Raw genomic sequence first — 22,111 nt, 5'->3', positions numbered from 1 at the left:
TCACTGTGACCTCCCTGCTGGGTCGCGACCTGATCGCACTCTGGAGTGTCCAGACCCTGTTTGAACGGGCAAGTTCAAGAGGTCAGGCTCCTGTTTGCAGGACGCAAGAGGATCCGCTCCAAGCCTGTCTGTTCGTCTGAAGTTTCCGTGAGATCACAAAGACAGTTTTGTAGAAAACCAAGGTCGTATTCTTCAAAAACATACATAAATCTAGTGAATGGAGTGCAATGCGTCTGAGGCATTCGTCAAATTTAAATGACAAGTAATCTACCATGAGAAAAGCTGAAAAGAGCATCTATTTATTAGATTTCTCATATCATTTCTTATTTCAAAATAAAACTGTTTTTTCCATGTTTAAATTTTAATTCTCAGATTTGAATATATCTGACAAGATAGTGTTCTTATCTGATTATTTTTCTTTAAAAAAGAAAAAACTGAATAGAATGGGTTCATTTTTAAGAAAATTGCAATTTTATCCCACCACATGGATGTCAAAAGGGGTAATCAGGAACCCAGCAGGATCTTAATTTGGGTCAATAGATCTTGATAGCAGTTTAATTTCCATGGTGTTCTGTGCAGAGCAATGACTCCTTTAGTAAGGATTTGCCTGCTAATACATTTTTGCAACCTTAAAGAGCAACTTTAGATAGATTTATAGGTCTTCAATTTATGTATTCAGATTGCTGACTATTTGCATAAAATTGTACATGTATATTTTTTTCCAACTCATATGTATATTTGCAACTATATATTTTTTTATTCATTTTTTTTACTCAATTGTTTTTGGAAAAAACACAAGTCTCTCCTATGCAGAGATTATAAACAAATTATTTATAATGAGGGTACATTGAAAAATGTACAAATCAATTTTTGATCAATTTTTTCAGACAGATGCAGTGGTAACCTTAACTTTTTTTTTTTTTTTTTTTGCAAAATGTTAATTATTTTACCAAAATAATAGGAATCATACAAAATGCATGTATTTTTTTATTTAATTCTGACCTTAATAAGTTATTTCACATTAAAGATGCTTACACATAGTTCACAAGAGAAAATAATAGCTGAATTTATAAAACTGACCCTGTTCAAAAGTTTACATACCCTTGATTCTTAATATTGTGTTATTACCTGAATGAAAACTTTCTGAATTTTAGGATCAGGGTACATTTAATTCGTCTTCTGGGAAACATGTAAGTATCTAATGTAGCTTCTGGAGGGCAGTACTACATGAAAAAAATATGATATTTAGGCAAAATAAGAAAAATGTATGCATCTCCATTCTGTTCAAAAGTTTACACCCTCGCCTCTTAATGCATTGTGTTTTCTTTTGAAGCATCAGTGAACATTTGAACCTTCTATAATAGTTGCATATGAGTTTCTCAGTTGTCCTCAGTGTGAAAAGATGGCTCTCAAAATCAAACAGTCATTGTTGGAAAGGGTTCAAATACACAAAAATGCTGAAAAAACAAACAAAGAATTTGTGGGACCTGAAGGATTTATATATAGAGAGAGATCACATTGATGAATAAATCTGTATATAGAAAATATATTTAATGTAATCTTTATTCACGTAAGCTATTGCTGCTCATCTTTAAATCAGAATATACTTGTAATTTTATGGCATCAGTTTCTGCTCTATTTAATCAAAAACACAATTATACACAGATGTTTGTGTATATCACTTTCATTTCATTACAAGGAGACCAACAGCGCCCCCTAAAAAATAAAACACTCTTTTTTAAAAAAAAAAAAAAAGCATATTTTTTTTTCATCATATTGTTAGGTTCTTTCTGGCACTAGAATATGTGTTGGAAAAATGTTATAATTGTCACTACATTTGCAAGATAAAATGCAAGAAAATATTCATGAGTGAAATATTCAAGAAAACATGCACTTGGGTTGACTGTAGTCCATGATATACAAAAAATATATAACTAAAGAAGGTTAACATGAAGCTACCAGACAAAGCTGGGTTGTTCTTCTATTAGACACTTCGGTAACACTTTCTATGAAGCCCCTATTTATAACACATTATAAGGGTATTTCTAAGGCATTATAATAAATGCATAATGCATTATAAGAAACCTTATAATATGTTATACCATCTCATGAATAATCATAACAACAATTGTAATACATTATAATACTTGAGTATTTGAGGTTATAACTTTTAAGATTATGATAATTTATAACACACAATGAACGGCATATTAAATCTTTTAAATTTATAATGGACTATATCATATTACATTTATTTTTTACATTATACGTTTTATTTTGATGGTCCCCTAAGTCTACTGACTATAAGCTTAAACTTTCTAACTACATGTCAACTAACACTCCTTATAGTAGACTTAGGCTATGGTTGGGCTAGATAGAATGTTCATGTACTTGCAGAGTTACCTAATATAACATAATAGTTTGTCTTTTGGGGAAACATCGAAATTTAGTGTTAGCATATATTCAGCATAATAATAATTACTGCTAGTTGACTTATCAAAAATAAGAGTTACTTATCAAAAGCTGTCTGAAGGGTACCATCAAAATCATCAAACTGTTCATATTACACATTTCTAAACTGATACCTGATCTTAGGGTTCTTTGGGAAATATTATTATAATTAATTATAAGTGGTCTTTGTATGCTTTAAGTAAAGTGACGTGAGAAACATGGCAAGATATGAGACTTATAATACATTATAACTATGAGGAGGTAATCATTCTCTTAAAAGCTATAACCACAAAAAAGTACAAACTATAATACATTAAAACTGTTCTTATGAATACTCATGAGATGATATAACATATTATAATATTTTTTATAATGCATTATGCATTCATTATAATGCCTTAAGAATACCCTTATAATGTATTATAAATACGGGCTTCATAGAAAGTGTTACCGACACTTCTTGTAATTGAAGTTGCTTTTAAAGGAGTTCTAATGTTTTTACAGGCCAATAGGTTAATGTCTGCGCTTCATGTCTTTGCACATTTTGAGGATTATTAGTGCCTTCCTGACTTTTTAAGCTGTATTGGATTCTCTGCAAACACTTATAGGAAATATGTGCTACTCTTCCATTGCTCACTCTAATCATGGTCTAAAGAAGCACCCTGACATTCCATATAGATTTATACATATTAAAGCAAGATCCATTTGAAATATCTTTGTATTTAAATGACAAAGACAGGTGACACGTCTGCTTTTAGGTGATAAGGCATTTTGGCAGTGTAGAGGACTATCTTTTCAACTGCTGTTTACCAATAAGTGTCTAAGACGTTTGCAGCTCGCCTTGATCGGCCCCCACATTCCTGTTCTCCTTAAGGAGTCCCCTCAAACACGAGGGGTTCTTCTCCACTACTCCAATCCATCTCTGCAATCCAGCGGGCCTCCTACTGCGCCTCCTCTAAAGCCTGTCAGAGGGGGAGTCTCCAGCTAGCTGCATGCGCTTCCAGGCATGTGAGTATACTTGTGCCTTCAAATATAAAATCTGTTTGCTTAGGAATTGCAACATCTACTTTTTAAAACTGCACATGGGAGAAGTTAAACTCCAAAACAATGTGAACATGAGATACGACGCATGTTGCAACATGGCAATAGCTTCACTTTCACCGAGAAGTTTGCAATACTCTTCTGAGCGATCACACTTGGAGTTTGATCCAAGATCATGGCGGATGAAGAAACAGGGTAAAAAAATTAAAGCCTGGTGCTAGCAGTGGTTTCCTAGGGAAAATACTGAAACTGAACTGAAATCTGTAATAAATATTAGTACCTTGAATGTAATCTAAGTCACTTTGCATAAAAGCATCTGACAAATGCATAAAAATGTAAGATACATTAGCATTTTGGCAACACTAATGTTTACAGAAAATGTAAAATGTACTTAAATTGGTTTCTTAGATTGTCCAGTATCGACTACAGCAATTTTAAGTTTATACTGTAATTTGACATACTTTTTCTGACCCTTCTCATTCTATTTAGCTTTTTTGCTGACCCTGAACCACAAAACCAAGGTTTTTTGAGATCTGTACATAATCTGAAAGCTGAATATATATGTTTTCAGATGATGTATGGTTTGTAAGGATAGGATAATATTTGGTCAAAATTATTTGAAAATCAGGAATCTGAGGGTGCATGCAATAAAAATCTAAATATTGAGAAATTTGCCTTTAAAGTTATTCAGATGAAGTTCTTAGCAATGCATATTGCTTATCAAAAATTAGTTTTTGATATATTTACTGTAGGGAATTTACAAAATATGTTTGTGGAACATTATCTTTATGTAATATCCTAATAATTTTTGCCATAAAAGAAAAAATTATAATTTTAACCTATACAATGTATTGTTGGCTATTGCTACAAATATTCCCATGCTACTTAAGATTTTGTGTCCCAGGGTCACCTATAATAAAAGTGACAAAGTGCATAAAGACATAAATAAATAAATAAGTTTAATGTTGTATTGCAGAACTGTATTAAATTTAAGTCCGCATCGGTGTTAATAAAGCATTGAGATGCTTTTATAGTTTTTATGTTTTTATTTTATTAATATATTTTTCATTTTAATTTATTTAAATTTTTTTTTTTTTTTTTTGCAGTTTTTTGCAGTTTTTTGCAGTTTTTCTATTTTTAAATATGTCTCTATAGGTTTTATTAATTTTTTAATTCAGTTTAAGTTACCCAATTAAACTAAATCAAAATATTGCCTTGGCGAAATATGAAGGTATTATTTTATTCTCAGTCAAAGTTTATTTCATTTCATTTTTTTTTATAGTTTTAACTGTAATAACCCTGGTCAACATTAGTATTACCTGTAAATGTACAGTATAAAATATCTTTATTTGAAACATTAGAGTAGGGTGGCCATGAAAAGTTCAGTTTAAGTTCTTGATTTAGTTTTTGATATAGCTATCGACTTGATCTTGCTTCTTTAAGACTAACATATTTCCTTGTGTGTAATCTCTGTGCATTTTATGTGTTTCTTTCCTCACAGAGAGAGAAACCGTCAAGTTAAACAAGCAGCGACCCTGTCCACACACACCACTCTTAGCACACTTTCACTCTCTACGTCTGATAAAATAATTCAGCTTGGGAAGCAATAACACATTGTGATAATTCTCAGCAGATGTGAGCATGCCTTAGCAAGTTAACAAGAGTCCGTGGGGAGCGTGGACAGCGTGAAGGAGAGAGGAAGAGGCCTAACAGGCTGCGGTTGTGTACTGGGTTCTTCAGCACTTCTCAAACCTGGCAGCAAAGTCTGGAGCTCATCCAGTGTCTATATACACACTCACCACAGATCCAGCACAGGTCACTCCACTTTAACAAAGACTAAAGATGTCTGGAGTTGTGAAAAGAAATAGTCTGTTCTGGTTTGATTTTAAGACTCTAAATATCAGATGCATTTCTTTTTTCCATTGCTTTTACGAAAGGTGCTTCATGTTCAAGTCAAGAAACATCTAGTGCAATAACCAGGTGAACAAATATGATTATTTAAGTGCTGTTCTTAGAAAGTGTTGCAAGCAGGATGTAAAATCGATTTGCACCATATTTTGTGAGATAGTTAACCTATATCGCCTGCTAGTGGACATATATTCATTTACACATCATGAGGTGAATTTCTCTTCAATCCAATAGCATGGTCAAAGAAGATCGCGCGTATGTTTTTGCTTTATTTCTGCATTTGAAAAATTAAACAATGCATAAATAATCCACAATTGTTTAAAAGCTTTATATCGATGGTTTAGGTTCTAGTGTTATTTTACATTCGATTGTCATGAGTTGCATACAAGAAATATATTTTTTATATATACATTCTGGTTCTTTCAGATTCTTTGTGCCTATTTTTAATTTTCTTTACACTTTACGTGATAGTAGTCTTTTGAAATCAGTATTGAAATGTTTAGATTATTACAAAAATCTTTGTACTGTTTTGTGAACATTAACGAACATTTTAAGACAATATTCCGGAATGCTATTAGATGTGTTAAAATAAATAACGCATATAAAGCTAAAAATGTATTCTCTAAATATGCGACTTAAGGGTTACCTATAAATTATCCACGCTCAACTCAACCGGATATTAACTTTAAAGTTTCATGTTTTCATAACATTATCCATGACATCACTTGAAAGAAATCTGGAAAGAAATCTGAGCATTTTTACCGGCATATCATTGCTTTTACTTTTTGGATTCTAAAACGAACTAGCATTACATCTGCGTAGATAGCAAAACATTGCAGCTAAAAACCGAGGTGCTTTCTAAAAAAAAAACCTCAAGAATCATATTTTATGATCATATTTCGTTATATGATCTCAAGAGAGGACTTATGCGCTTTGGATGAAGAAGAGAGAAATGCAGTAGTTGTGTAATTTTTTTAAAAAAAGTTTATTTTTCTCTGACTAAATCCTAAAGTTCTGTTTCTGTTTAATAAAGTTCTTAGTTATCAATATGCTGCGCCTAATCAGCAGTGCGTCTCTGACCCGCGCACAGCGCACCAGACCCGGACACTGAGGGTCAGAGCTCCGCTGCCGGGCACCAGGTCCTTCCCTACCGGCGCATCTGCATGTGAAATCGCCATTTCACCCCGCCACACTCCCTAATTGTTGTAAAAATTATTTGTGAAATTGCTTTCCACCAGGAGTGTTCGCCACGGCAATTTCCACACAATCTCAGCGCGCGGCGGTCCCACAGAGCTGAACACACGCACAGCCATTCAGCCTAAAGAATCTGGGGGATTTTGATCATATGTGCTGTTATACGACTCACAGATCTCACGGGGAAAAAACAGGTGAAGCCACTTACACTCTTAAAATGAAGTTTTAATTACAACCACAAGGGTTTTCCGACCACAAAGAGCATGTTATCCTCATGCTCTTTAGAAAAAAGCATCTGTTCTTTAGAAAGTAGCTTCTGAAACATTAACTTTTTGAATCTCCATAGAACCAATTTAAGAACTCTATACAGGTAAATGTTATTCCTGCTAGAAAGAGGGTTCTTAAATCTAAGTTTCTAAAAAGAACCATTAAAAATGCGTGTTGTAGTTGTTGTTGTTATTAATGCTATGAATTTTTCTTTTGTTGTTGATTGATTTCCACAATAATGTGACTCTAAGTCTAATCCAAAATCTCTATATCTTCCTCAGTTTTTGTGCATCATCATGGCCTTCTTTGACCTCAGTCTCAGGTAGGTGTTCAGTTTTGGATACACTCTGGCTCCTTCTGTTTTTTCTTCACACAAAAATAGCATACAAATGTGAACCTGGACCACTAAACCAGTCATAAGGGTCCATTTTTTTTTAAACTGAGGTTTAAACATCATCTTAAAGCTGAATAAATAATCTTTCTGTTGATGTATGGTTTGTTATGGATAGGACAATATTTGGTCAAAATAATGTTCTTAGCAATGCATATTACTAATCGAAAATTAAGTTTTGATATATTTACGGTAGGAAATTTATCATATGTTTTCATGGAACATGATCTTTTAATATCCTAATGTTTTTTGGCATAAAAGGAAAATCTATCATTTAGACACATACAATTTATTTTTGGCTATTGCTACAAATATAGGCTACCCGTGCTATTTAAGACGGTCCAGGGTCACAAATCAGATCCTTGATGTTTTTTAATAACAAACACTGTAAATTGATGGATATCTGTCATGTTTATTTATGCACATAGAAATCCTTTTCAGTTATTTAATAATGAAAAGCAATGCCAAACCACAAATCTAAAAAAGTATATATTAAGCGCGATTACAATCCTTTTACAAACCACTACAAACACATTTCTAGAGAACATTTTTAGGGTCACACAGATTCCCCACTGCCATTTATTTTTAATTCCCAGGGTTTATTGTGGCTAATAATAATTTATATTATATTATATTTGTGTGTGTGAGGGAAATGATAACGTTGTGTCTCCCCAGTCCAGAGAGTCCAAAGCATTAAACTGACGTTTCAGTTCAAATGAGAGATGAATGAAAACTCTTTGTAACATTTCCTGTGTTGACTTAGAGAGAGAGTGGGAGGGTGGTGTATCTCTGAGTGTGTGTGTTTTCTCCAAAGTTCCTCCGGATTGGACGGCAGGTCTTGGGCATTACCCTTTCTCTCCATGATGAATAAAAGAGTGCCGGAGAGCCTATCGTTACGCGCGCTTCCTCCTCCCACTATGTGCGCCAAAGTTGGCCACTTAAACTCCTCTCAGGCAGCAAACAGGAGCTGTAATCAAAACTAGCAGAACCTCTCACTAATATTTACTCACAGTTGCTTCAGAGCACATTTCATGCTTTACTCTGCTCACCCTGCTGTTGGTTTTTGGTATCCACTCTAAGAACTTTTTTTCTTCTGCACACTGGGCATTGTCCACTAGTGCCTGTGTATGTGTGTTTGGATTTCTTTTTAATATTTTTTGGACCTGTTACAGTTTCCACTTCGCAAACAACACTGGAGATTTCTGTGTGATTGATTTCTTTAATTTATTAGCGAGAGCTTAAATTGTTTGGGAGTAGCTGGAATGGCTACTTTACCAGGAACTGTTCCTCGAATGATGCGGCCAGCACCAGGCCAGAACTACCCACGAACCGGATTCCCATTAGAAGGTACGGAAACTTATGCTTTTCTTCTTATTATTATTCTCATTCCTTAAAAAAAATAGCAAACACACCAATTGATCACATATTTCTAATTGCAATTTTAAAACACTAAAAAATAATTTCGGATATAATATGTCAAACACACTTTGACGCAATGGCGATAGTTAAAAAAGAACGAAATTATCGGCTTACATGCAATTTAAAAAGTAATATATATGACAGAACAAAAACTCTTATAGTTATAAAATCAATTATTTTAATAACTGATAAGAAACATTATAACATTATAATCTTGCAGCGTCCTGAGTAAAATGTTATTTGCATGCGCTGTTCGCGCATTAAATGGGAAATTCTTTCTTAGATCGAGCGAATTCGTGCTTAAGAGCAGTTTGACGAAACCCTACCAATCCACGAATCCTGCAATCTGTGGGATTTGCTGAAGTATCTCGCAGCAGTGAAGGGAAATAAAACACACAGCTGAGAGCTGGCTCAAAGCATCACACTAATATTTGTGTTGCATGACTGGGAATAATCGAGGTTTAAAGTGGCACGTCTTTAGTGCCTCTTGAATGGCAATTAGTGTCCTCAAGTGTTACATCCTCTCAGATAGACCGATAGTATAGAAGGATTCTTTCAGCAAAGAAAATGTGTGAGGATGAGATTTTTGGATTAATTCTCCTTCCAGGCTTTGATTAATCATTATTCGTATCTTCCAATAAACACAAAACCTTCAGCATGAATAGTTTTAAAATCTTCTCCATCACGTGATAAATTATATGATCTGATATGATTAATCAGAATGACAGCATGTAGATGTTTTTGTGATAAATCCTCAAAGCCTAGAGGACTCACTCACAGAATTTACCTCTCAAACTCAATTAAAGACAAGTAAAGTGCACTTTAGAATATGTAGATAGCCTAAAACCAGACAAATACAATTGCACAGTTAACGTGGGTATTGTAAAGTGTCACAGTTATCTGGTATGATATTGTTTCCTTTGTTCAAACTTTCTTTTTTGGCCTGAATGTTTTTACACAGTCTCGACGCCTCTGGGTCAAGGTCGAGTGAACCAGCTCGGTGGAGTTTTCATCAACGGAAGGCCACTGCCAAATCACATTCGACACAAAATAGTGGAAATGGCTCATCACGGCATTCGACCCTGTGTGATCTCCAGACAGCTGCGGGTCTCACACGGCTGCGTGTCCAAAATCCTCTGTAGGTACCAGGAGACCGGCTCCATTCGTCCGGGAGCGATAGGTGGAAGCAAACCGAGGGTGAGTAAACGATTTCAGCTGTGCGCTATGGAAATAAAACCATGTTTATAGGCTATTAAACACATATCCTAACAGAGAGTTCATAAACAATCACTATTCATTATTAAATATATATTTAATTTAAAAAATAAATGTGGAATTATAGTAAACAGAATGCGCATGTCTTGTGTTTTTTTTTCCCCTACACATTTTGTGTTCCACACTAAAGCAAGTTGCAACACCCGATGTTGAAAAGAGAATTGAGGAATACAAACGCGAGAATCCAGGGATGTTCAGCTGGGAAATCCGAGATAAGTTGCTGAAGGACGGAGTGTGTGACAGAGGCACGGTTCCTTCAGGTGAGGCCTCTTCCGGTAAGCACCATTTCTTTCTAAATAAAAGACAAAATCTGTATATTCAAATTGATTTAACTTTGGAGTCATGTCAATGAAAATTTAGATCTCTGTAAAATATTAAATTCACTATCACTTTAGTGTTGTGTATTGTTATGATTGTTAAACTGAGGCGTTACAATGATTATAATGTCTCTTTATAGTTAGCTCCATTAGTCGGGTTTTGAGAGCCCGCTTTGGCAAGAAAGATGACGATGACGAGTGTGATAAAAAAGATGAAGACGGAGAAAAGAAAACCAAGCACAGCATCGATGGGATTCTCGGGGATAAAGGTCAGAGGCCGTTACATTTCTCATTGTGTGCGAATAGATGCGCGGTGCGTAAAAGTTGTGCAAGAGGTTTTTTGACTTGGGCATCGGTTGTAGGCTACTGACAGATCGTGATGGACTGGTGCTATAATTGCTGCTGTTGTTGCAATTGATATTTCATTAGGTAGTTATTTGAAAGGGACAGATGCTGCAGTCCTTCATTCTCGCCAGGGGGAATCTGTGCGCCCCCTTGGCAAAAATGGCACAAATAGCTCTCATTATTCATGCTGCTAGCTGTTCGGTACTTACTCAATTATTTATGTGAGCCCTGACGTCAGGTATTTAGCCGGGTAAATTAATTTGTGTGGCACATTCCATTTCCCTCGCGTTTTAACGACCCCCTAAACGACAACTGACAGTTTGACCCATTTGAGAATCCATGTCAGTTTAAGCAACTACATTATACGAGACATGTGGACCCCGTAGAGGTGACTTGCTTTGCCAACATTTAGACGAATTATTATTATTATTATTATTATTAGGCTATTATATTTTTCATAATATTGTGAAATTAAATTATTATTTGAAAATATTTGAATTGAACTATATAACAATCCGAAAATATATGCTTTATACATTTATGTCTAATTTATTATATGTTATATTTAATAGCCTTTAATTAGAATTCGAAATGTAATATTCTTATTTTTATTTTCGATAATGCGAGTTTGGTATTTTAGATTTATCACAGGTCACAATACGTTTTTGCCCTTTTCTAATCGTGGTTATGAACAATCTCGTTTTAAGCCTTTGTAACCTTTAGACTGAAATACAAAAGAGAAAAGGCTCTGGAGCCGGGCTGCAAAAAGAGTAACTGGACCGGTGACCCCCATTCAAAGATCGCAGAAAAGAAGGGAAAACTTTGTACAAAGGGTAGTAAAAAAAAAGAAAGGCAGATAAATTATTCAGTGCTCCCCGCTGCTAGATAGTTTTGTAATATGAAGGAGCGTTTACAATTGTAAGCTCAACATTTCATGGTGCAAAACGGCGCCTTTTGTGCGGGTTTTGTTGTGCGTAACTGCGCGGTTGGTTTTAGACAAAGTAAAGCTTTTACATTTAGACTGAATTTCTTTAATAGAATTGGTATAAAATGATAATGATGTTTAGAGATGAATCAATCAATATATTAAATAATATATCTAGTCTAGCTATTATTTCTGTTTTCTCCGAATTGCATGATTTAAGTTATACGCGCAGATTTCCTCCCTCATAATTAATTTTACATGCATTTATTCACACAGGCCAAAACTGATATTCGTTATTAAACAGATGGATGAAAAACAATCTATTTGTTGCTGTCCACTGGTTGTGGTTGATAATTTGTTGGGAATGTTTGTGAGTGCGTCATCTCTAGGTTAATTATTCCATAAATCTGTCAATGATAGTGTCTCATCTTCTGCACAACACTGAATTCACTGTTAAATTCTTTGAAGGGATTCTTTAAGTTTACCATCCGGATAACATTTAATAATGTTAAGACTTATTAGAGCTGCTGTGTGTTGAATGGGCGTCTGTGTTGCTGAGGAGTGTAATAGCTCGGAGGCACCGGTAAGAAACACACTGATCCTCCAGCAGCTCTAGCGCCGGGGTTTCGCGCACAAACGTAATGTAGAAGAGCTTTTAAGCCCTGATTAAACTGAGCCCCTTTATTTCTTTTCACTTTCATCTCTAAACGGCTCACAGTGACTCGCCCAGGGCGTAAATTCATGAGATTTGGAGTTTATTTTATATGATCTTCATTTATTTATTTATTTATTATTTAGATTTATGGGCTGTACAAAATGCATTTTTATTGCACGATGTTAAAATGATTACTATCCAATTAATCAAAAAAGGCAGACCTCAGATTTGTATTGACTTGTTTTGGCATACAAAATGTATTTATTTAATTATTTAATTATTTATTTCGTGTTTATAAGGTGTTAAATTGATTACACAGTAGACTTTATGCCATTATTGTTTTCGTTTTGAAATATATGCTAGACTTCATATATTAAAATATATATATAGTTTATAAACTAATATGCCATGTTTTTAACATAGTAGTAATTTGTAAGCTTTCTGGCGTATACAAAATACATGTATTTATTGGACATGTTTATAAAGTGTTACGTTTATTATGCAGTCGACTATTTAATAAAAAAAGCCAGCTCAGATTTGAGTTGATCAGTTTATTAAATCGTATAATTACGCAGTTAGAATTTATTTCTTTATGACATAATGCTAGACGTTTTGAAAACAAACAAACGACATTGCCTGTGTTTTCTGCGCCCTGAGCAGATCTCCAAGTGCCTAACCTTAATAGCCTTAACTATGACTTCCACATTTGGTTTAGTGGCCATTACAATAATAATAATATTTTGCACCTGCCATCCTCGTTACGGAAATAAAAAAATATGATGAGCGACAGCAGAGTTAGCACAAACCTGCCAAACTTAATTAGTCTTTAATGGGTTCCAGCCCCGCGTCTGACAGCTCACCTGGTGCTCTTTTTGTCTGGAGGGGCATCAGTTAAACGCGACCACGCGTCCATTTGTGAGAGTGGCACTGGACACTTCAGCAAATCTGTGGATTACCTGAGCTTTTCAGACTAATCAAACAGGGGTTTAAGAGTGTTGTTATGGGATAATAGTGATAGAAAACCTGTAGGCGAGACGGATGTGAGCGATGCGCACTCTTGTGTTTACTGTACGCAGGAACGTAATGATATTTAGAAGAAAACAAAAATAGCTATACTTCTATAATATAACATTTCTCATTGTGAAAGAGCACGAAGATACCACGGTGATATTCTGGAATAGAGCAGTTACATATTGTTTTGTCACCCTAGACGCGCACCAGCAGGGCATTTCTCTCTTCCTTCACATTTATATGAAAATAAAGCAGATACTTTCGAGCCTAAAGCCGCACTGAAAGAGAAGCATAGGGAGACATTTTAAACAAATCCATCTGGAATAGAATATGTTACAGGGACACAGTGAGAGAGAGAGGAAGATTAAGTGAAAGTAAGGGGAAGTTATTTAGCTATTAATATTTTTTTCTCCTCAGGCGTCGAGAGTGACTCCATCTGCACTTTCTTGCAGCTATTTTGGCTGGGCTGAAATTGTGGGAGACCCAAATGTTGGGCAGAGATAACATAACCATCAGAGTGTGGACCATCACTGCATTAAACACGGATTAACCTCTTCTCTCCCGTCACCCTGTCTCTACACAACTCGAGAATTTGACTGGCGAGGGATTTTCTTTAGTGTATGGATTCCAGGGTTTTATCCATAAATGAACACTACAGTAACAACAATATGTATATACTAAATATATATATCACTTTTACTATTTTTTATTACTATTGTTTTTATGCTCTGGTATTAACCATTTTTGATGACAGGGATATTAAGTTGAACGGATATAAGCTCATAATAATATTATACTGCAGCTACTGATTATGGACGCTTGCGTCCATTTCGCCATTGCAGTGGTCTTTACTTTAAATCCAGATAAAGGCAGTTCTAATTTCTGGAACCAATTAAATTTACCGAACCAGATGCAATTGACCATGATTTGCATTCAAGCATTGGTGATGGTGACAATTTTGCATATATAGGCTTTTTTTTTTTTCAAATCCACAATATAATTGTATTTTTTCCAGGTATTTATGTATTTTTAGCACGACTGTAAATTTAATAGCAGGTGAGGAAATGAACAATATTCACGATCCAGCCTATATTAGCTGCTGAATGGAAATTTTAAAACATGGGCTGGGATTTTAATGACTTATATTGACTCCGCTGTACTGCTTAATTGGTCTCCATACGGGGATTATAGACTAGTTCACAATGCCGTTTTTAGACCGCGGATGACCTGTGAACTCGAGACAGGGCCTGAGTTTGTCAAGATGTGAGTTTTGATGCGTTTCAGAGATGTTTAAAAATACCCAAAACGGGTAAGGATGATGTGGATGACGGCTCAGGCAGTTAAGGGAAATTGAGAAGCTTATGATCTTTGATCCGTGGATGTCTTTTGCTTATCAAAAACACTCGAGACGACTGCAGTACAAAGCGACTTCATATTACTGCTTGACTGTTCATTAAATGCGGTTTGCCATCTGGGACAGTGTAAATCTCTGCGCAGATGTTATGGAGAATATCATTCCCTTATATCTGAGAGAATTCTTGTAATAGTGCGGGTTTCACTCCCCAGCTGTGCCGAGTGCGCAGCAGACTTTTACGCACATAAACGCTGTTTTATTATCTGCTCCCGCTAATAACCAGGGAGGATTTCATTTTTTAACTTTTCAAGGGCTTTGGAACCCAAATGTAATACATGAATCACGCATAATATGTCTGCGTAAATGTGTGCTCGGTTCTTTGTGCGTAATTCCCTCGCCATGCGAGCAATGGATATTGTATTTGCTGCGTTCGTATCTGGTTAATGTTTGTAATGGGGGCTTAAATACACAATTGATTCTGACATGTAAATTGTCATTTCCGTTTTAGCCATTTGATTTGTGAGGGCGGGTCACACTTGACACACACAAGCTGTGATACAGGCCTCATTAAACTGCGTGTGTGTGTGTGTGTGTGTGTGTGTGTGTGTGTGTGTGTGTGTGTGTGTGTGTGTGTGTTTGGGGAGGGGGTCTGAAAATGCATGAAAGATTAAAATCAGTGCTTTTATTTGTTAAAATATTTTATTTTGTTGCAGCTGAATTGTAGCCAGTAACGCATGGATATGACAGACGGATTGTGTTTAAAAACACAATAGTTTTGCGTTCCAGAATCAGTGCGCAGTGTAAAAATTCAAATTTATGTGATAGAAACCGAGGTGTTTATGCCAAATAATTTGTCAGAAGACATGCCTGCTGAGATTATAATTTAAGAACCGTATGCTTAGTTTTAGGATTATAATCCAAACATTTCATTTATATTATGCCCTCTAGAATATAAAAGGGCGCAATAATTGTTCATTCATTATTTGTAGTCTGGATTGCTCATATTGCAGAATTAGATTTGCTATCTGTTCCGTTGTACTTTACGCCGCACAGAGCGGGCGTGTGGATTTAACTAATGGAGCGTTTCAGTCCCGTTGGTCGGTGTTTTAGAGATCCGTTCAAGTGGCTTTTAAGGAACAATAGAGGATCCCGGGATGCGGTAAATGGCAGTGACCGGTAACCTCTCTCACACTCGGGCAGGTCATCGCGCTTCAATAAGCACAGCTTATAGAGCTGAGAAAGTCATCTCAGCAACAAGTGATACGCCGAATTTATAGAATTCCACATCCGAAACTCAAATCGCCCTGATCGATGAACATTTGATGGAATTGCTGCTGTTGAATAATTGTTATAGGCTACGTTTAAATGCAATACAAATATGAATCAAACGAAAACAAAACAATTGTAATGATTTATAATTATTATAAATGTTATTATGTAACTTTTTCACGTTGATTAGTAATTATATGGTCGATTTTTATGTATGTATTATTACTATTATTATTATATTTTTTAATAAACTAATGGTGGTACTCAAAACCTGTCCAGGCTTTTAGAGACCGAAACGAACGCGTTGAACTTGTCAAACCTAATTAAACGCTTCCTTCGCAAACAGACACAAACGATTATGTATTTGAATGTTTTCTCTCCTGTATTACTATTAGTAGTAGTAGCAGCCTAGTTTTTGTTTATATATGTAGATAATTACATTTTATTAAATGCATTTGATAATATTTTGAATGTGAAATATTATTAATGAATAATATTCTTTATTTTACAATCGGAGGACGAAAGGCGGAGCAGAGAGCCGTTTTGCGCCTTGTATTTCATGGGTGTGCGCCCTGTTAATTTAGCAAGTTTGTGAATTTTTTGGAGTCGTTCCGGACCCCACAGGCGAAAAGGCGAGACGCAGCTTGGACTGTGGCGATCCGTTCTAATTGGGGATGAAATTCATTAGAGAAGACATCCATTTAAGACCTTTAAGTTTTCCACACATTTTAAAGGTATGAGAATGGATTAATGGCTTATAGCCAATACTGAAATTTATTGCCTCTTCGAAATTTGTCCTGCCTGTCTAACGGGTGTCACAGGAAGCACTTAGAAAAATGAACAAATAAATACAGATTCCTCAAGCGTAATATATTTAAACTGCGCGCAGCCATGAATGAAGCAGGTGATGGTTTATGGATCCTTTTTTACGTTTTTATAAGCTAATGCAATTTAAAATCTCTAACCAAATATCCCATAGGTTGATAATTTGTAATGATCTCTTTTTTGCAAAAAGAAGAAAAGTCTGCTCTTTGTGCATTGTGAGCATATTTACTCTCTGTTTGCATCCTCACACTTTGTGTGAGTTTGAATGTGTGTTTTTCTCTTTTGGAATAAGATATGAAGTGATGCTCGGATCATCCTCTCACTTTTGAATGGAGGAGAAATCAATTGTCTCCTTCGCCTTTATGGAAAGCATTTTGTTCTTTTAATTGAATGCTGCCTTTTTTTCTTGTGTTGGGCCTAAGACTCCTCTGAAGTCTAACAGCCTTCTCTCTCCATTGTCAGAGAAACTGCTCCTAAAAAGGAAAAAAAAAGAAAGAAAAGAGCAGAAGAAAAAAGAACTCTGTTATTTTCTATCTTGAGATTCAGTGCACAGGCTATTCAGGCCAGTTGATGAACTCCTTCAAAAAGTTTATTAAGGGTATGAAAACAATGTGGACTAAAGCCTTTGGGCTCGCGGGCAGACAGTTTATAAACTAGCGGCCATTGTGCCTCCAAGGCAGATGCATGAATACTATTGAATGGGGGCTTCAAACTGACACGATGGGGCTGGACAGCAGTCTGTTTAGTGAAGAGGGCTTGTGGAAGAGACGGGCTCAGTGTGTTGTCTGCATTAATGTACATCTGTAGGGACTGGGGGTGAATCCCCACTTCAACACACTGAGATGGAAACGCCACATTTAGAGCCAGCGAGAGTTGCTTTTGCCTCTGTCCCTTTGGGAATTTGTGCTGTGCTACCTTTGGGAGAATCAAATCAGTAACACTTTAGTATAGGGACCAATTCTTACTATATTAACTATTTGCATATTAGCATGCCTATTAAAAGCACATTGGCTGTTTATTAGTACTTATAAGCATTTATTCTGCATGACCATATTCTACATCCCTAATCATTCCCTTTACCTAAACTTAACAACTACCTTACTATTATTAAGCAGCAAATTAGGAGGCAAAAGAATTAAAGAATTAGCGAGAATCTTAAAATAAAGTGCGACCAAGAAGGTTATACATGAAGTGGAATCTGAGACTAATAGTGGAAATGCATCTATTTTCTATTTTGAAGATCATGAAAAAAAGTCCAATTAAGTAAATTCCTCAACCGTAATGTATTTAAAGTAATTCTAAAAGATAGTAAACTTTTATAGTTAAATTGTAAAAATATGTGAATAAACAAAGAAAGTTATACATGAGGTGAGGTCCAAAAGTCACACTAGTGAAAATGCATCCATTTTGCATTACTTTCTCATTTAAATAGAATTTTTTAAATTTAGGTTTATGTTGCGGAATGTCTTTGTGTACGTTATGGCACAACCTAAAATTATGTTCTCCAGCATGATTTGAGATGTTCCAAAGAGCATCTTGTGCTTTAATAAAAGAAAATCAGACCATATATACAAAGTCGCGTCACTTATTTGCTTATTAGAGTAAAGACTTATAAATAGTGCAGAAAGTTAAATGTTCTTCATGCTGCATCCTATGCATATTTAGATTTAAGTGAAACCAGCGTTTAAACATGGTCTCAGATTTTTGTACTTTGCTGTACATTGATGTCAAATAATTATATTGTCATGTTTGCAAGCCTGCAGTATGAAAGATAAATACAAAACAGCCATCCAAACTTTTTTTTCCCTTAGCAAACATTAAAGTGCCCATTAAGTACTTGTAATCATCCTGAAGAGATCCCAGTTTTTCGAGGTGATCTGCATCAGGCTACAGTGGGCACAAACAACCCTCGCTCGGCTCGGCTCTGGCAGGTGTCAACATTAGCAACACAATTGGCTCTCGGAGCCTCACCGCAGCGAGACGGCTAACTTTAACTGTGTGAGATGCCATGAAAAGAGGACCATGAAGAGGTTGTGGAGGGGAGGAGGGAGATTATGCTTTGAGACAGCTATTAGCAGGGATGAGGCTTTTCTAAACAAACAGCGGAGAGAAAGAAACCCAAGAAAAGATCAATAATGTGTTAGTTTTCTAGGCTAAGCCCATGATGGATCTCAAGTACCCATTTTTTCTTTTGTATTATTATTTTTTTCATTCTTCTTAGAGATGTGTTTTTTGATATTATAGGTATTGGCAATCCAATTTAGGCACAAATCATAAGAGGCGTTTTTTCCAGCTGATTATTTGAATGCGCTCTGCGTGTTGCATGTGCATTTACGACACATGTAGGGTGAATAAATTGTTTAAAATGGCATTTTAAAAAGATCTCATATTTTTCTTTTCGATTGTATATTCACCCAACTGTAATGCCTTTTTCCTGCAGCACAGGACTTTTTGAAAACTTTGAGATTGGACATATTCTGTAATCACAGGCGGTAATCGGTCACACTCTGTGTCAAGACAGTGTCGCCAGGTCTTTCCTTTCATTTGACAAAGGTTTTACTCAAAGGCAGGAGGAGATATTGCTAAAGGAATGAGTTGACATCAGGGTTGCATTCTCATGTAAGTGCTTGTGTTGACAAGAAAAACAAGGTTTCCAAAAGTCATTTATCTATCTTTCTATCTGTGCTCGTCTGGTAGATCTTGACCGTGCCATCGGATAGGACAAGAGTGCTCAGCGCTCTATAGTAGTTCCCATGGGGCTTTGACTCAATGTTTTTCCTAGAGCGAAGGCAATTTTGCTTTAATTGGTTGTTTTAGACTCCTTTCTTGTCACACACTCAGGATAGCTCTCCGAAAACAAATAGAAAGGAAAAGTGTCTCTTGTTTTCTCCAGGGTTTTATGTGAAGCACATCGTCCAAAGTGAGGATTTTGATTGAATTGTCTGGCTTTAAAAAAGAAAAAGATGCTTCTTGCTGAATATGATCATACTGAACGCTGAGCTTTAAATATAGTCATTTCAGTAGACGAACCCATTCACATTTAGTCTTTGTTTTCTCAGGATGAGAAAAATAGACATTTTCTCTTTGTTTTGCAATAGGCTCCTTTTTGCATTTGCAAGATTCATTACTGGCATAGTCTGTTTATCATTTAGTAAAAACACGAATTCATGCACATGGTAGATCTTATAATTTTACTGCATTGTTTTTTACTCATTCTGTATAAAAAGCAGAATTGGGATTGTAAATAAGTCTGTAAAAGTGGTAAATATACACAATTCATTAGTAAATGTGCCGCAGATATGTCACTGTCCAGCATTTTATGAATGAACTTCCTACAATCACTGAAAAATCTTTAAATAGTAAACAGCGTTTTTGTAAATTGCCATTTTTTTCGTTGCATCCAAGTTAAAGCTAGAACATCTAAACATCTTTTCACCCATCCTCCATCTGTCAACATCATATCATTTTTACCCTTATAAACAAAGCAGCATATTTAAAGATCGGCTTGTTTGGCTTTGTTTTGATTGGATCTGGTGTCTCCTAAGATCTGTGTGGTCTATTATATTTGTGGTATATTTATATTTAACCACTGCTTAGGAAAACATTCAGCACGTTGTGATTCCTTGACTGATAAATCAGAAGGGATTCAGTTGAAATGCATGTCATGTTCAATGACAGACACAACATTGGAGGGAAAAATGGTTCTTCTGTATCAAAAAGAGTTTCTGTTTTCTTCACAACCCATGTTAGAAGAAAACCTAGCATTATAATAAAGCTAAATGTCTAAAACACGTCTAAATTCCCCCCCTGCGTTTCTTCCCGCCTGCCATAGATGTCAAAGTTTTTGACAGTTGGCACGGACACCGGCGGATTATTGTCATCCCCCGTTACACCAAGGCGTGTTAGAAAGTACAGCAAGCATTCTCACTAATTTTATTACAATGGAGAAAATGCCCCACATAATGTGCAACACTAATTAAGTTTAGAGCCGTGTGCCCAGTCGGAGAGCTGATGAATTAGAGCCATTCACACCATGCTCGACTGCTTTAAAATCACCATTAGCCCATGCTACTTACGGCCATAACATCGCCCATTTTATGCTTTTGACCTGCTTTGCAAATGGATTCTTCATTATTTTCGTGTATGTAACGTGTGCCTGCTCAGTTTTAAGGCTCTACCGAAAGACAATAAACACGTTCACGGAGTGTTGCAAATCAGAAATGTGTTTCGCCTTTCCACCAAGTTAAAAAATACGCAGACGTTGACCGGTGAGCTTAGAGAGACAGCAAGTGGTGGAAAGCGAGCAATCCCTGCAACTTCAAAGGAAAAAGCCAAGCCTTCCATTTTTAACTAATGGGTTTATTTAAGGCGTCCCCTGTCGGACCCTCCCTAGGGGGATGTACACTCTCATTTTGAAATGCCCTCACGGTCCAAAGACACAATATAGAGTGCTGATCTCTGACTTTACCATCAGCTGCTGTGAGCGTGAGCTGATGTAAACTCAGAAAACAGGAAATATTAAAGACCTCCTTATGTCCTGAAGAATGTCTAGGGAATTTCATGTAGTGCCCTCTGAATCAGAAGCAGCAAAGTATGATGGTATAGCTAGAGGTTGATGTTAGAAATTAGGCAAAAAAGAGCCTTAGATGAAAAACACCCAAGTTTTGCAAATCAAACATGAGGGATCTCAATATGAACATTTCTCATTCAGTTCTTCTTTGTACTTTTTCAGCAACTGTCTGATTTCTATCCATTCTTATTTTTTCCTCCGTTTTGTGGAATTTTAGGAGGAATCTATGGAAGCCCATTTCCGCCACTGAATAAGAAATAAAAAAAAGGCTATTTCGATTTTTTTATCTCACAATTCTGATTTTTTTTCTCTGAATTGTGTGATACAAACTTGCAATTCTGACTTTTTTTTCTCAGAATTGTGAAATATAAACTTGCAATTGTGAGTTATAAAGTCAGAATGCGAGATGTAAACTTGCAATTCGGAGGAATAAAGTCAGTATTGCATGATATAAACTTGCAATTGCAAGAAAAAACAGTCAGAATTGTGAGATAAAAAGTCACAATTGTGAGTTATAAGTCAGAATTGTGAGATATAAGTCAGAATTGTGAGATATAAACTCGCAATACTGATAAATAAAATCAGTATTGCATGATATAAACTCGCAATTGCGAGAAAAATTGTGCGATGAAATGCAATTGTTATAAAATGAACACATCAGTCTTTTTTCTCCTCAGAGCTGGACTTTATAACTCACAATTGCGACTTTTTATCGCACAATTCTAAGAAAAAAGTCAGAATTGTGAGATAAAAAGTTGCAATTGTGAGTTATAAAGTCAAAATGCAAGATATAAACTCGCAATTCTGAAAAATAAAAGTCCGAATTGCAAGTTTATATCTATATAGTGAGACTATATCTCGCAATTCTGACTTTATAACTCGCTATTGTGAGTT

General features: G+C 35.7%; 1 protein-coding gene across 2 annotated transcripts in view; it reads left to right on the top strand.

The window, feature by feature from the left end:
- Positions 1-8,219: 8,219 nt before the first annotated feature.
- The window catches only part of pax7a (paired box 7a), a 73,432-nt gene continuing 59,540 nt past the window's right edge, over positions 8,220-22,111 (top strand). Inside the window, exons 1-4 of one of the 2 annotated variants that reach the window (XM_073826312.1) lie at positions 8,220-8,599; positions 9,633-9,868; positions 10,077-10,206; positions 10,404-10,532. In XM_073826312.1, coding sequence (XP_073682413.1) covers positions 8,515-8,599; positions 9,633-9,868; positions 10,077-10,206; positions 10,404-10,532 — 580 coding nt within the window. In that variant the 5' untranslated portion in view covers positions 8,220-8,514. Of the gene's footprint in view, positions 8,600-9,632; positions 9,869-10,076; positions 10,222-10,403; positions 10,533-22,111 lie in introns of both variants that reach the window. The other variant, XM_073826311.1, reaches the window with a different exon arrangement.

Source organism: Garra rufa, chromosome 20, assembly GCF_049309525.1.
Source record: "Garra rufa chromosome 20, GarRuf1.0, whole genome shotgun sequence".
NCBI classification, from domain to species: Eukaryota; Metazoa; Chordata; class Actinopteri; order Cypriniformes; family Cyprinidae; genus Garra; species Garra rufa.
The sequence above is the reverse complement of the archived record's forward strand: the minus strand, read 5'-3'. Positions and strand labels throughout refer to the sequence as shown.